The sequence below is a fragment of the Rattus rattus genome, chromosome 11 (genome assembly GCF_011064425.1).
Source record: "Rattus rattus isolate New Zealand chromosome 11, Rrattus_CSIRO_v1, whole genome shotgun sequence".
Taxonomy (NCBI): Eukaryota; Metazoa; Chordata; class Mammalia; order Rodentia; family Muridae; genus Rattus; species Rattus rattus.
This window is the reverse complement of record NC_046164.1, coordinates 71,485,932-71,502,890: the sequence shown is the minus strand read 5'-3', so window position 1 is coordinate 71,502,890 and position 16,959 is coordinate 71,485,932. Positions and strand designations below refer to the sequence as shown.

At 45.3% G+C, this 16,959-nt stretch overlaps 1 protein-coding gene across 1 annotated transcript in view; it reads left to right on the top strand.

Moving 5' to 3' along the window:
- The window catches only part of Maea (macrophage erythroblast attacher, E3 ubiquitin ligase), a 33,281-nt gene that overhangs the window by 7,539 nt on the left and 8,783 nt on the right, over nt 1-16,959 (top strand). The window contains 2 exon segments of the mRNA XM_032916175.1: nt 12,024-12,206; nt 14,080-14,283. Coding sequence (XP_032772066.1) covers nt 12,024-12,206; nt 14,080-14,283 — 387 coding nt within the window.

Genomic DNA, 16,959 nt, shown 5'->3' with positions numbered 1-16,959 from the left:
ATCCCTGACAATTAAATGATGTATTAATAATGGCTCCCGTCTAGTTATCCAGCGTCACGTTCTCTCTCTCTCTCTCTCTCTGACAACTGTCTTTAAAGTAGCTTTTCCTCTGTTTTTGCTCATATTGTCCCTGGCCATGCTGTTGCTAGGGCCACTGGGCAACCTTATAGGGCTCAGACCCTTTGACCATATGTCCATTCACAGGAACCTGCTAACATATCCTGGTGTCCATCTTGACCTTTCGAAGCTAGTGACCTCTCTGTAGTCTTGAGGCACATTCTTGTTTGACTTCCACAGTAGTTAATTGCCCAGCTTTCCCAGGCTCACAGCCAACTCTCATTCTTCATTATTAAGCTATCTGCAGAATACTGGAACAGCACCCAAGCTTGACCCTGGTAGTTGGATTCCTGGTGATCACATGAGTCTTGTGGACTTAAAAGGGATTATCTAGGGCTGGAGGTATGGCTCAGTGGTTGAGAGCACCGACTGCTCTTCCTGAGATCCTGAGTTCAAATCCCAGCAACCACATGGTGGCTCACAACCATCTGTAATGGGATCCAATGCCCTCTTCTGTTGTGTCTGAAGACAGCTACAGTGTACTCATATACAATAAATAAATCTTAAAAAAAAAAGGGGGGGGGGATTATCTATCTACACGGCTGATGTGCCCTAGAACCCTGTTCTGGGAGCCTGAAAAGCCTGAACTCTGTAAGGTGCTTAGTTTAGCATGGTTAAAATGGAACATTTTTTAAATGATTTTTTAATTTTTATGTGCATTAGTGTTTTGCCTGCATGTATGTCTGTGTAGGGTATTGGATGACCAGGAACTGGAGACAGTTGTGAGCTGCCTTGTGGGCGCTGAGAATGGAACCTGGGTCTTCTGGAAGAGCAGCCAGCGCTCTTACCACTGAACCATCTCTCCAGCCCCTAAAGTGGAACTTCTAAATCTCTGTGTTACTTTTGAAAGAGGGTCTTACAGTATGGGTAGGAAAGAAACTCTTGAGATTCCCATCCCCTTACTCAACTGCCAACAGTTCACAGCTGCTGCTAGGGGAAATAGAATCATTCTTCTTTATAGGTGTGGTCTCTGGTAACCTAGGCTAGCCCTAACTCTTCTATCTTACTGCCTTGGATGCCTGAGTGCTAGGGTTTTTCGAGTTCTGCTATCTTGGTTTAAGCTTTGATCTAATTGCCTTCTCCAAAACCAACTCCCACCTTCCTCCTATAATAAAGGACAGCCCCTGGGGCCAGAAATTTGGAGGAAGCTTGACCTTAACCCTGTTCCTACACCTGTTCTTCGATATATTTTATGAGCACCTGAGTGGGAGCCTCCTACCCTGTCACTTGCTGCTGCCATGTGTGGATGGATGTGGTTTCATCTCTGTGAAGTGGATGTGGCCTCCCAGGTGGTTGCTTCTTCTACCTCTGCTCGTCATATCCTTTTGCAGATAGCTAACAGTTCATAGGCCATATGGTTTGCCTGGTGGTTCCATAAGTAAAGGTCAAGAGTTTTAAGAGGAGTCAGCCCTGCTCTTCATGATGCCTTTCCTCTACTGCCACAACAACCTCTCTTCCTGCAGATGTCCCTCAGCCCTCTGTTCTATCTCCTGGATTCTCATTTGTGTCACCCACTGAAATGGCAATTCTGCTTCTTTCTGCCTTCTCCTACAACCAGTACTTTATCCACTGCACTGTGTTGCTCATGGAAGCTCTGCTGAAGGGTAAAGGTAATTCTAAGTATTATTCTGGCCATTCTACCAGTGTAGTGGCACAAGGCTCAGAAAACATCAAGAGGCACTCATCAGCACACCACAGTATGGTTACCTGCACAGGACCTGCAGAAGATCAAAGACTCGGACTTCCAGCATGGATAGGGTAGAACTCTTGAGGTCCCAACTCCTTACTCAGGAGCCACTGGAGATCAATAGCTCCTGGGGAAGTAGAAGCATTCTTTGTAGTTGTGGCCATTGGTGGGTTCCCCACTCTCCATTGGATGGCCCAGCGCCCATGCACGTATGGGCAGCACTTACTGGGTTTACTTGGCTATGAGGGATGAAAGAAGGAGGGATATTGAGGTAAATGTATTGTATTGGGGGCTAAGGTCAACGTGCAGGGTAGGTGGCTATGATCTTATTTCATGTGTGCATGTAAAAGAGTAGTGCAGGCAGAGCAGGGGTCATCTGCTGAAGGATGAGTGAAGGATGTCTAAGGATGTGCAATATGAGTGGCTCAAACAGCATCTGGAGAAGAGCGAGACAAAGCTAGTGAGGTGGGCAGCTGGGAAGGACCTTCAGTGGACCCTTTGCTGAGTCCTGATTTCATATCGGAAGAACTCCAAACATGCAAATGTTTGTTAATATTCCCAGTCCTCATCCCTCTCCAGATAGACGATAGATCTCTGACTCATCCTAGCTGGGCAGGACCCTGTAGCGGGTTCTGGCCAATGTGCTGTAGTCTCATTTTCCAGGGCCAGGGCCTACGATGGTCTGATTCTCAAAGTCATTCTGCTAGGATGTCCGGCTTTACAGACCTTGGCTGCAAATGAGAAAACAACCAGTACTTAAAAAGTACATCAGTGGTGGCCAGACGAGGAGAAATAGGAGTTATAGCAATATAATTGTGAGCTTAAAAGCATGTTTTGAAAAGAGATTGTGATAATAAATGCAGTTTTTTGTAAACAAGAAAAGCTAAAGAATCATAGTTGCTAGATGAATGAACTTGAAGGATGAATAATATCTCAGTAAAGGTGTTGGAAAAATAAAATGGGCAAAATGAAGTAGAAGTTAGATACAACTGTTAGGAACGTTTAGTGGGGAGCTGGAGAGATAGTTTAACAGGGCACTTGCTTTTGTAGAGGTACCCACATGGCAGCTAAAAACCATCTGTACCACCAGTTCTAGGCAGTCTTGATGCCTTCTTGTGACCTCCAAGGGCAAGCACACACATCCTGGCAAGCAGAACACCCATACACATTTAAAACAACAACAACAACAATACAACAAAACTTTTAAAATAAAGTTTAGCGATCAGCTGGAAATGCAGTAGGCACTGAGCTCAGCCATTGCCCTCTGTACCGTCAGTGGACAGTTGTGTCATATCCTGAGGAGAGGTCTGTCCACAACAACATGCCAGTTGGAAGAAGTGGCCAGCGTGAACCTTGGGCTGGCAGTGGTGACACTGAAGGAGCCTGAGAGAGGGCACAGCTGGTGGAAGACAGGCAGTAGTAGTGTGTGTCTTGCTATCGTGTGGAGGTGGTAGTGATGCCTGTACATGTTGTGCATTGGACAGAGCTTTTTACTTAGAACAAGGGAAACACCAAGAAGCGCAGAACCCTATTGACCAGGCACTTGGGACTGCAGGTGGGCTGTGTTACCTGTGGACCAAGTGTAAGCCTCCCTCATGTGAGTTGTCACTGGTGCATTAAGGCTTGGCTTAGGTTGGGTCACTGAGTTGAGTCAAGGATGACCACATGAGACTGGCTGTGGTGCCTTTTGGTGTCATGCCATGCCACCTTTAGCAGAGTGTACTATGCTGCATTGTGCGCTGTCTGTGTTACTCTGCTTGGGTTTTCTCAAATGGACTGCTGGCATAGAACAGGTCTGTGAGACCAGTGAGTTAAAGATGGACATGAAGCGGGGCCTAGTGATGGCTCTCCTTTCATCTTGATCTCCATCAGCCACACTGTATTATGGCTTTCTAGAATTAGACAAGAAACATGTAGTTTTTTAAAGAAGTACACTTGAAGTAGGGGTTAGATGGTTGCTGTCTGTGTGGGTTGTGTGACCATACCTGGGGGAGAAGCTTTGTGTAGCACAGAGCTTCTGTGATTGGTAGAGATGGGATTGTATGCCTCTCTAGGGCATAGCCTCCTCCTCAGAAGGTAAGGTTGGCGTCTTAGCAAATGCTTAGGATGCTTATTCTGAGGCTTTTTTTAAGATTATTAATTTTATGCGAATGAATGTTTGCCTGCATACATGTATATCCCTGTGGAGGTCAGAAGAGGGCATTGGATCCGTTGGAACTGGAGTTAGAGAGGCTGTGAGCCACCACAGAGTGACAGGAACTAAACTCAGGTCCTCTGGAAGAAGAGGTAAGTGCTTTTACCCTTTGAACTATCACTCCAGTCCCTTGTGGCTTCTTAATTGTGAACAGTAAATACCTCATGTCATCCAAAAACAAAACTAACCAAACAATCCCTTTCCTTCCTGTACTAGTGGAAATGGCTAGAAACACAATGACAAGCTAAAGCACCCTTTTTTGGCCATGGCAGTGGAGGTGGGGAGTGTTCAGCAGATAATGTCAGAAAACTCAAGGCAAGTATGGAGACAGCTTGAGGGAAAGAGGCCCTGAGGTAGCTGACTCTGTGAACTGCTGCTTGGCAGGCGGAAGTGCAAGCTGCTGCTTTCAGGGCTCAGCAGATCATGTGCGCTTGACTGGGCTACACCGAGGATGTCTGGTGAATCCAGCAGCTAACCAGAGAGAGCCTGGCTTTAATGAAGAGTTATCACTGGGGCTGGGGCTGGGGGCTGGGGCTGGGGCTGGGGGCTGGGGGCTGGGGGCTGGGGCAGTGGCTCAGAGGTTAAGAGCAGCTGTCACTACAGAACACCTGAGTTCAGTGTCCGACACCCACATGGTGGCTCACAGCCATCAGTGGACATGCCCGTGGTGCGTGCAGGCAAAACACTAATACACATAAACAAATCTTTGGTTCATTTGTTTTTTTGAGACAGGGTTTCTCTGTAGCCCTGACTGTCCTTGAACTTGTTCTGTAGACCAGGCTAGCCTCCAGCTCATCCTCCTGTCTCTACCTCCCAAATGCTTAGAATAAATAGATCTTTTATTAAAAAAAAAAAAAAAGAAGTAAAAAAAATTGTCACTGACTCCTGCTGCTACCCAGACATGTTGAGAGATACCAAGTATATCTATTAAGTGTAAAATATTTTAGATATTTAGCTCAAGCAGATAAAATAAGACTAAATTGAAACTCACATAGTCTTCTAAAGAGTCCTCCAAATACAAACTAAGAATTGATTCAAATGGATAAGAAAGAGTAGGGCCTTTCTGTAGAGAGCTGATGGGGGTACAAACAGATGTCAAAGAGGAAAATGTATCGAGTTGAAATATTTTTTATACATTAAAAGCAATAACTGTAATGACCCTGTAACACTCAAAGACGGTTGTTTAAAACTTTCCAATTGCCTGGAAGAGCCCAATATTGGATAGCCTTACTGGTGAATCCTATTAGATAATTTTAAAGGGGGTCATCAACTCTACACAGACTTTCCTAAGAAATGAGGAAGAGGGGCCACTTTTTTTTAAAAGATTTATTTATTTTATGCATAAGAGTACACTGTAGCTGTCTTCAGACACACCAGAAGAGAGCATCAGATCCCATTACAGACGGTTGTGAGCCACCATGTGGTTGCTGGGAATTGAACTCAGGACCTCTGGGAGAGCAGTCAGTGCTCTAACCGCTGAGCCATCTCTCCAGCCCCGAGGGGTCACTTTTTACCTCATTTTTGTGAGCTTAGTATTATCCATAGCAAAATCAGACAGTAACACATGGAAACTGTAGACCCGTGTTTTTATAAATGACTACATGCTGAAGCCCTCAGCAGTGTCTACATCTAAGCAAGGCGGTAATCCGAGCACTTGGGAAGTGGAGATCCAAAAATCAGACCGTGAAGTCTGAAGTTAGTCTGAACTGACACGCCTCAAAACACCAAGTGAAAATTACCCCAGGAATGCAAATTTTGTTCAACTTGTGGAAGTCAGTATAATTCACATATTATTGGAATAAAGGACAAAGACCACATGACCAACTAAATAAATATAGAAAAAGCACTTGACAAAGTAACACCTATTAAAGATAAAAATACCAACTTCTTCAACCTTATAAAGGACTGCTTAAAAAGCATATCAGCATAACACCTAGTGGTCAGAAATGAGAGCTTCCCCTAAGGTCAGCAATAACACAGATACCACTGCTCACCACGTGTACTTACCCTTGGCCTGCAGGTTGTAGCTGGTGCAGACAGACAGGGAGGCCAAGGCTTCCAGATCAGAAAGAAAGAAGTAAAATTGTTTATAGATGGCATGCTCGTGGGCACCTAATGCACATCAACACACAATTAGACTTAATAATAGTTCATCAGTATTGCAGAGTATAAAAAGCAGTATATAAAAGTAAGTTTTATTTCTGTACACTAGAAGTGACCAGCCTAAAAGAAATTGAGTAATTTTGATTTACTGTAGCACAAAAGTAATACAACATGTAGGAATACAGTATTGTTAGGTTAGCATTACTTCCTAACTAATGCCCAGGGATAGTGTGAGCTGCGTCAGAATCTCAGTTCCCGCACCCCTGAGATTGGCAAGCTGCTTGTAAATCCACAATGAGTCAGGAATCCAAACTCGCCAAGATCACCTCATAAACAGTGGTTGTAGAACTTGGAGTTTTGGATTTCAAAACTCCTTATGGAGGTGTGACCAGGTGATATTAGCAAAAGAATTGACAAATCTACCCAAATTGAGGGTGGGCATTTATTTATCCTGCATTGCTGAGGTCTGAGGTTTGAATCCCACATCTTATAGTACAAGCCAGGCTCTGTGCTGTTACTGCACTTACACACCCAACTTTTAACCATACATTAATAGTAATTAGCCTGTAAGGTGTTTGAAGATGACAGATCAAAAGTAGTGTTTTTACTTGTGCTGAGACAGCTGGGCTTTCACATCGTGCAGTTGGGTCCCTACATCACATCGCACATAAAAACTAAAAGTGAAAGAACATGGTGAAAGATCTAAAATTAAAAAAGCTTCTAGAAAGCTATAACAATATAAAAGATAACTCTGACCTTGGATTAGTCTGGATTCTCAGCCCCTGAGCACAGAAGCTTGGGTGAAAGGCTGCAATGGGAGTGTGAACTGAGAAGCCTGGGCTCAGAGAGAGTGTCCGTCTCCATCCCCAGACAGTACATGTGAAGGCCCAGGCCTTGAGCTGTGGCCTTTGAGAGATGGCTGGGTTGGACTTGGGACGGAGCCCCAGTGATGCTCTTAGGGTTTTGTATTTTTGAGACAGATTTTTCTGCAGTTCAGGCTGGTCCTAAAATGTGTTTTATGTCCAAGGATGATGAAATTTTTAAAGTTTGATTGCATTTTTTACTTTAAACATGTTTCTTTTGAGTTTTATTTTAACCCCTTGTTCTATATTTTGTTTGTTTGGGGTTTTTTGTTTGTTTGTTTGTTTAGGGTTTTTGTTTATTTGATTGTTTGTTTTGGACACAGGGTTTCTTTGTGTGGCCTTGGCCGTCCTGGAAGTTAGCTTTATAGACAAGGCTGGCCTTGAACTCAGCAGAGATCTGCCTGCCTCTTCCTCCTGAGTACCAGGATTAATGGCGTGTACCGCCACTGCTAGGCCAATTTGAAAATTTGAAACATTTTAACATGTTATGTCTATGTGTGTGAGTATCTTGCCTGTATTTATGTAAGTATACCGCATCTGTGCCCAGTGTCTGGAGTCTAGAAGAGTGTGGGATCCTCTACAGATGGATAGGGACAGTTAGAAGTCACCACACATTGGTGCAGCAAGTGATCGTAACAGTATTCTTCGATGTATTCAGACACATATATATTTGTTCATTTTCACCCACTACCCTCTTATCCTATCAAATCTATCTTCTTTGCAACAAGTCCCCCTACTTTGTTTTATATTTTTGTGAACCAGTGAGTTTAATTTAGAGTTGCTTGCATGAGCATGGGTGGGAATTATTACTGGAGCATAGGCAGTGGTGGCTATACCACTAAAGAAAGTGACACCCGCTCCTGCAGCAACCTCTAATTGCCAATGGCTCCTCGTGGAGTGGTAGGGCTTCATGGGCCTCTTCCCAGTCTGTGATGGAATATTAATGGGCCCCATCTTGTGCAGGTAACCACAGCACTCTTCCCCATCTTGTGACTCTTACTTTCTTTCTACTCCTTCTTCAGTGTTCCTTGAGCTGTGGAGGGGGTGACACAGATGTCCCATTTGGCCCAGTACACAACAGTCATATACTCTGAGCATTTTGGTCAGTTATGAGTCTTTGCATTAACTGTTGCTAGCTTCAAAGAGAAGCTTGTCTGACCAGGACTGAGAACAGTACTAGACTATAGTTACGAATACTTAGAAGGCAGCTTGACAGCATGGCCATTTAGCAAGACAGCTATAGTAAGTTTCCTACTAGGAAACAAGCTATAAGCGTTTGACCAGATTTAGAGTGCTAAATGTCAATTCCTTCCGTGCAGTGGGGCTAAAATCCAATCAGAAAGTAGTGAGCTAGGGTGGGGATTTAGCTCAGTGGTAGAGCGCTTGCCTAGCAAACGCAAGGCCCTGGGTTCGGTCCCCAGCTCCGAAAAAAAAAGAAAAAGAAAAAAAAAAAGAAAGTAGTGAGCTATCGTAGCTAACGTTCACACCACTACTGCAACAGTGGTCAGATCTTTCCTGGCAGGGAGATAGTGTAGCACACGGGTTCCACAACTGAGTAAGTCTATCCATGACTGTTTTTCTTCTCTTAGCAAGCAGGCTATGTAGCACCTTCTAGCTCTATGATAGCTAGCCAGCAAGAAGGAAGCTTCCAGCTCAGTTCTATCTTGATTTTCTATGTTCTGCCACCAGAGATAGCCATGAGCAATTGGAATAGAGCCTGTATTGTTTTAGGGACCTCTGGGACTTCCCTGGTCAACAACTCGGGAGGTATCCCACATCTGGCACGGGAATTTTCATTTAATAATCTGTGGCTTTGGGAGCAGTAGTATTCATCCGTACCAAGTGACTACATTCAAAGTGACTACAGTGACATGGTTATGAAAACACTCTCCAAGTAGATAGTAATGATTCCACAACCTTGCCATTACCTTTTAATGGGGGAAGTTAAAGTTTGTGAATTATATAAATAAAAATAACGTATTTCTTTATTTGTTTCTCTTTTTCTTTTTTTGTAGTAAGGGCAGCTTTACTGACAACTGAACAGGGGACAGCATGGCCAGATACGTTATTTGGCTGGGGTACATAGCTCTGTATGATCAGTTGTTTTCAGAATAGGTCTGTGGAGCGACAGTGGGCTCAAGAAACCAGGCTGGTCTGTGGCTCGCATCACATTTGCTACACGTGTGGTAGCACATCAGTGATGTGAGTCCCAGACGGTGAGGAGTTACCCAGCACATACATGTACTACCCTCAGTCAGGGAAGCTATGAACACTGGGAATGTTATATGCTCTGAATTAAGAGGACTCTTGCTTTTAAAGACATAGTACAAAGAGGGGGAAAACTCAATTTTATTGTATCTAAATTAAAGTATCTGGATTGCATTGAATTAAAATACATTAAGAAGGAATTTCATTTCCCCACCAGGGGGTGTTGGTGCACACCTTTAATACCAGCACTTGGGAGGCAGAGACCTGTGAGTTCAAGGCCTTCCTGGTCTACACTGCAAGATCTAAGAGAGCCAAGGCTACACAGAGAAAGCCTGTATGGAAGGGGGAAGTAGGGGGTGTGGAATTCACTTCCCTGCCCTGCAGACAGCCTTGCAATATAGCCCAGGACAGCCTCAAGTTTATGCTATTCCTGCCTGAGTGCTGGGAGTAACTGGGATGACAGTCACATATTTCTAATGGCTTCCTTTCAGTACCTGATTCTGTTTTCTTTCCTTAGGTGGTGGTTTGCAGGGCAGACGTTTGGGTTGGGTAAAGAGTGTTAATAATGAGTTTCCTTCATAGTTTGTGTGATTAGTGCCATTGGTACAAAGCTTGTGCCCTCTTTAAGGTCATGACTGTATCTTGTTTCTTCCTCAGAAGATTTACAGGAAGTTTCGGCACTTATGTTTAGATCTGTTTCAGGGTAGTCTTGGCAGACGGATAAGACATGGCTTGGTTTTCACTGCTTTCAGGGAGTTCCTAGTCCTGATATTGTTGGGAAAACTACCGTTTCCCTTGGCCGTGTGGTTGGACATATATAGGTGGGTTCTCCACCTTCGTTTGATCCATATCTAATCTCAGACCAACACCTTGCTGAGGGGGGTCACAAAGGTCAATGGTTATTTATTTTTGGTGTGGTTTGGTGATGGTGTGGTAATGGTGTTGTGGCTTGGTGTGGTGTGGTGATGGTGGTGTGGCTTGGTGTGGTGTGGCTTGGTGTGGTGTGGTGATGGTGCTGAGATGGAGTATCTTTATGGAGCCCAAGCTCAAGCACAGTATCCTCCTGCCTTGCATTCTTGAGTGCTGGGGTCACAGACATATGCCACCATGCTCAGGTGTAATAGTAAGTCTTGATATTAGGTCCCATTCTATCAACTTATAGTCTATCAGTGCTAGTTGGTTGTTTTTGTTTTTTGGGGGTTTTTTTGTTTGTTTGTTTTGTTTTTTTGCCTCAGACTCATTATATTGTCAATGAGGATATGATCTTGAACTTTTGATCCCCCTGCCTCCACCTTCCTGAGTGCTGAACTTGCAGGTACACATCTCCACTATGCACAATCTGTTTTGTAATGAATGGGGATCAAAGACAGGGCTTCATATGTGCTGGACGAACACTGTCAGCACCAACTGAGCCACATGTCTGTCTGTCTGTGTCTGTCATCTGTCTATCTACCTATCTAGTTATCTATAGTGAAAGCACAGCTTAGAATTGCTATGTGTACAAATGTGCTGTTACTTATGTGTGCGTACTGTCATGGTCTCTGGAACATTCCATCTTGTCGAACTGAAGTTCTGCCATTAGAGCTTCACCATGCATGCTATTTAAGAGTCTTGGTGAGTAGACTGGAACAGTTTGTCATTTTGTGGTCAGCTCTCTTCTTTAACATGAAGTCCTTAGGTTTCATCCATATTCTGGTGTATGGCAGGGTTTTCCACTGTAAAGCTGGGCTGTATATATGTGCTGCATTTTCTTGATTCGTTTGTTGGTGACATTCCAATGGCTGCCGTTGGGGATGTTGCAGTGAATATGTAAGCAGACATCTGTAGAGATTCTTTTCCTAGATGCATACCCAGGAGTGGGCCTGCTACAGATGCAGTTGTCTGTCCTTGGTCATCCTCTGCTGCTTCCCAGTTAGCAGCAGCATCCCATCCTCACCAGCAAGACACTGTGTGGATTTATTTTGTGGGTTTTGGTGTGATTTTGTTGTTGCTGCTTTGAAACGGTCAGTGACCGGAACTTTCTGTGTAGAGCAGACTGGGTGTACAGCACAGTTAATACTAGCAGGACTTGATAGTAGGCATGAGCTGTGGCTCTAGCTTAGCCTGCCACAGAGGTGGGGCGCGCTGTTCAGGCATAGCTTACTTGTGTTGTGCTCATAGTCAGGGGCGGGGAAATGGCAGTGATTCTCTGGGAAAATCCCCGTGACTTGACTGTTCTTTACATAGTAGGAAATGGCCTGGTTTTGTCTCCTGCAATTGGGATAAAAACATTTTCATGAAGGGGAAATGTTAATGTTCATTTGCAAGTCTACATGAAACATGATGACTTCACATTATTACCCTGAATGGTGTGAAGTTTTCTGGACTATTCCTGACTGTCCTGCCCAGTGTGGTTCACCTCCAGTTCCCCACTGGCCAAATGAGAAGAAGCCCCCTCCCTTACCTGCTTTTTGGTCACTTTTTAAACTGTTTTTTTTTTTTTAGATAAACTTTGGAGTTATTTTGTCCTTAAAGGGGTGTGTGTGTGTGTGTGTGTGTGTGTGTGTGTGTGTGTGTGTGTGTCTGTCTGTCTGTCTGTCTGTCTGTCTGTCTGTCTGACTGACTGACTGACTGACTGTCTGTCTGTCAAGACTGTGGTACAGCACTGTCTTAGAGTCAGCCTCCCCTCCAGGCTCTGGACTACCTCTAGTCATCATACTTTGTGGGTCCTGGTCCAGGGTGTTGTGAGATGGTTTTTGAGAGCCGAGAGTCTTAGGCCGCCTGTGCCAGATGTGAAGGAGGCCCATGTACATGGACTGTATCCATATATTGAAGGTCGAGGCTGAGGTTCTTTCTGCCTTTTCTTGTCTAGGTGCCCTATGAGACACTGAATAAACGCTTCCGAGCTGCTCAGAAAAACATTGATCGGGAGACCAGCCACGTCACCATGGTGGTAGCTGAGCTTGAGAAGACCTTGAGTAGCTGCCCAGCTGTGGACTCTGTGGTCAGCCTACTGGATGGAGTGGTGGAGAAGCTGAGTGTCCTCAAGAGGAAGGTTTGTCCTCTGGGAGTGGGCCCTGACTAGGAGATTTGAGACAGGCAAACTGGGGGCAGGATGTCCTGACCTCATGCTGCTAGAAAGAGAACTGAAAGTGTCCTGAGCCCGACCTATGAGGAAGCTAGGGTTTGCAGAGACAGTGTTTCAGCCTAGAACTTCCTGGAACTGTCAAACTGACCTAGCTCTGAGGAGGACCCTGTGAAGACATGAATAGTCATTTAAAACATCTTCCTAAACGGGTAGAGAACTCAGGTAGCAGAAGAGAATAGTAGTCAGACTTGGAGATTGAGTTGGATATGAGAAAAGGCCAGAGGGCTGTGGCCACCTTGGAGCATTATCTGAACATAGAAGTGACTTGACAGACGACTTTGGGGGCCCAGGAGAGTGGGCCAGAAAGCAACTTTAAAACCTGTAGGAAACAGAAAGTATAAAAATTTATTTAGGGTTTAAAAAAGAATGAGTGAAAACACCAGATTGATAAACAGTAATCAGGGCTGAACACTGCGGCACACACCTTAAATCCCAGCATCTGGGGAGAAGAGATCGTCTGTTTGAGTTTAAGGCTGGCTACGGCCACATGTGAGACTCTGTCACAAATAATAACCAGGCTGGGTATTAGCTCCATACCAAGACTTGGAAAGTGTTCCAAAGAGATTGTATAGAATAACGGTGTAAATAGAAGGGCAAATATATTAGAGATCATGGACTTCTGACGTGGTTGCTCAGAGCCCAGAGAAGGGTAGAGACAGGGCAGGGTGAATGGTAGGGCCACTGAAGTCATCGACTCATAGACCAGTACAAGAGGTGAAGATAAACTAGTGTGCTACACAGTGAGACAGAAGAGCTCAGACGGAGAGCAGCGTAACAGCAGCCAAGGCAAGGGACAGAAATGGATGGTGGTGTTTGGGAAAGAATGCCAGTAGGGCCTGTCTTGTGGATTCTTACATTTAGCTATTAGCTATGTGGCTATAGAAAGTTACCCTCAATGACATGAGACTTGGTTCCTTGGTGACACTGGTCTTCCAGAAATTCAATGACACACAGGGATGTGGCAGCCTTCTTGGGCAGCCCACATTGAGAACATTTTTACCTAGAATTTAACTTAGACCCAAGTTGATTTTTAAAAGAAATATATAAAGGATTTAAAAACCAGACTTTGGGGGGCTGGAGAGATGGCTCAGCGGTTAAGAACACTGGCTGCTCTTACAGAGGTCCTGAGTTCAATTTCCGGCAACTACATGGTGGCTCACAACCATCTATACTGTGATCTGATGCCCCTTTCTGGCATGTAGGCAGAATACTGTATAATTAATAAATAAACAAACAAATGTATGTTTAAAACACACACACACACACACACACACACACACACACACACACCAGTATTCAGGAGGCAGAGCCTGAAGGAGTTTTGTGAGTTTGACGACAGCCTGCCTGGCTTACATAGCAAGTTCCAGGCTGGCTAGGGCTACATAGTTGGATCACTTTATAGTAAATAATAAGAGAGGAAATACAACAAATTTCAGATTTTAAGCATCTGACAGTGCAGCTTAAACCAAAACAAAATATACGTGTATGATAAACCTTTTTGAGGGAAGTGAGCCCTCCCATGTCCTGCACAAGCACATGAAGAGGTCGGAGAGGTGTGCCAGGCCTCTCTCAGTAACCACTGTCCTGTACAAATGCACCCGGAACAGATGTAGAACCTGATCTCTCTATTTCTGGGTCTAGTCCAGCACCATCCCCGGCTCTGCCTTTCCCTTGCTTACCTTTCCTGGGCATTCAGAGGAGAGGCACGCACATGTTTTCATGGCTAGTGGTGTGCCTCATGGACGAACCTCAAATCTCAACCATGTCTGCTGTGATTTAGGCAGTAGAGTCCATCCAGGCCGAGGATGAGAGCGCCAAGCTCTGCAAACGCAGGATCGAGCACCTCAAGGAGCACAGCAGTGACCAGCCAGCGGCGGCCAGCATGTGGAAGCGGAAGCGCATGGACCGAATGATGGTGGAGCACCTGCTCCGCTGTGGCTACTACAACACCGCTGTGAAGCTGGCTCGCCAGAGTGGCATTGAGGTGGGCTTTGAGCTCTTGGCCCTGCCTGGGTGTGAGCATTGCATTCCCTTCTATTCCCACCTGTTGTGGTGCCCAACAGTCAGTGACAATCACAGGAGGCAAGTGACTTGCTTTTGGACAACTTGAACTTGTTAATCTTGTGCCTGAGGAGATCAGGAGGTGGTGTTCTTGGCAGGAGCTCCCTGGAGTCGATGACATGGCCATATAGCCAGGGACAGGTATTGTTACCTCCTGCCCCGACCAGTGACCACTGTTAGGGCCACTGCTGTGAGACACTGAAAACCATCCTGTGCTCGGCCACCACAGAGTGCATCACTGAGCCCATGGAATACCCCCCCCTTTTTTTTTTTTTCTGTAATCCGTTATTGTTTTTTAATTTTTATTAAATTTATCATGTCATGATGAATTCCTTTGGGAAATGTGTGTCTTTGGGGGTCAGTTTTCTCCTTCTACCATGAAGTGTGTGGATGGAACTCAGGTTGTCACGCTTGGTGGCAAGCATCTTTCCCAACTGAGCTGTCTCACACCATCACTCAAGTCTGCTTACTCCTGTTGTTTATCTTGATTTCTTTTACTTAAAGGCTGTGTCTACACTATGTTGAGCAGCTGGATCTGCATGCCCTGCCTGGCCGAGCTCTGGAAGGAGCTTCCCATAGTCTCACCTCCCTCCCTCCTCTCGTCATTGTCCTACATGTGTAGGGTCCAGTGGTTGGGATATGATGGTGACAAAGGCCCTTGCCAAGGAGTGGCAGGAGGCACATCAGGCCTCTGTAGATCCTGGCCAGAGCATACTGCAGTGCTGGTACTCTCCTTGTTAGTTGAGAAATTGTCTTTTATTAATGTGTTTTTGTTAGAGTACATCTCAGAAAGGAATTTTGCTTTTGAAATTAGGTTTTCAGGCTGGTAAGATGGTCCAGCAGATTAAGACACTTGTTACCAAAACTTAACTGATTTTGATCCCGTGAACTACATGGTGGAAAGAGAGAACTGACTCTTGCAAGTTGTCCTCCGTGTGTTTACCCATTAAAATACACATCAGCATGATCTTTATAAATTTGAAGACATGTCCATTTTCTTCAGGTAGCTTTCCTGCCTTTCTTGTGATGTGCAGACATCTGTCTCATTGGCCCAGCCCTCCCTCCTGCTTGCTAGTCTGGTGGATCCTTTGATGTAGAGGGGCCCTGGGGAATCCTCCAGAGCTCAGCAGACGATCGTCTTTGGCCCTCTTCAAAGAATATAGGCTCTGGAAAGAGCATTGTGTAACACACACACACGCACACACACACACACGCACGCACGCACGCACGCACACACGCATGCACGCACACACTTTCAGATGTGTTCAGAATAGACAAAGAAAACGTTAGCACAGGCTGTGGAGGCATTGTTCACCTTATGATGGGAAGCATGGCAGCAGAAGCAGGAGGCAGCTGGTTAAGTGTATACAAAGTCAGGAAATAGAGGTGGTTATTAGGGTTCAGCTTGCTTTCTCTCTTTACTTCTGAGACTTGCAGCCCTTGGAATGGTACAAATCACATTTTAAGATGAATTTTCCCACCTCAGTTTACCTAATCTACGTAATCCCTTACAGATATGTGCAGAGATTAATTTCCATGGTGATTCTAAATCTCATCAAGTTGTCAAGATTAATATAACCATAGAGAGCCTGAACCCCTGCTGGGAGCCAGTCCAAGTGTGTGTAGTGCTTCTGTGCCTCCTTGGGCCTTTACTACAAGATGGTTCTGGTCCCCTAACCAGTAGGCTTCAGCCACGTGTAAGCTTCCCAGTCTTCATGGACCATTTTTATTCCCTGGAATCTTATTGCCTGGGTACTTGTCGATGAGCAGTGCCCTAGACAGGTTGGATCAGATGTAGGCGTATACTATGGCTGAGCCTAAACTCAGGGTGGGAGGCTGGGGTGAAGAGGGTAGAAACCAGTTACCCCTGCTTGTAGGCCACAGGCATGTTGTGACCTGAGCTGCCCCTTCCTCTAAGGACCTTGTGAATATCGAGATGTTCCTGACAGCCAAAGAAGTGGAGGAGTCCTTGGAGAGGCGTGAGACAGCCACCTGCCTTGCCTGGTGCCATGATAACAAGTCCCGACTCCGGAAGATGAAGGTGTGTAAGCTTTCTGGGCTGGGCTCCGGGTGGGAGTGGATGAAGGGCCAAGATTGGGGAGAATCTGTGTCCCCTACCCAGGACCACCATGGCTTCAACCTGCTTGTGGACTTTTGGGTTGGTTTTAGTTTGTGAAGCAGAGTTGGGTTTGTGGTGGGGTTCAGGGTGTTTGGGTGCCAATGCTTCCTTAGGAGTAACCAGCAGTGAAGTATGGAGCCCTGTTACATGTATAGCATGTTCACTCCCACTGCACTTAAAGATGAGGCAGCCTGTGGATTCCTCACCCAGTCAGATAAGGGCTGCAGAACTCTGGGCTGTAGTATCTGTTGAATATACACTTTGTAAAACACAGAACCACAGAACTTAGCCTGTTCCCTGTTTTGTAGCAGAAATGTGTTAGCTTTGATTAATAGCCCTGCCTTCCAGAGAAGCTATGTTTCTTGTGTTCTAAGTGTCGCTTTAACCCATCTGTTTGAGCTTGTGGTATATATAGTCACCAGCCAGGAATGACACTTCTCTGCCACTTGGGGCTCCCTTAAAGAAAGGATCTTGGTATGG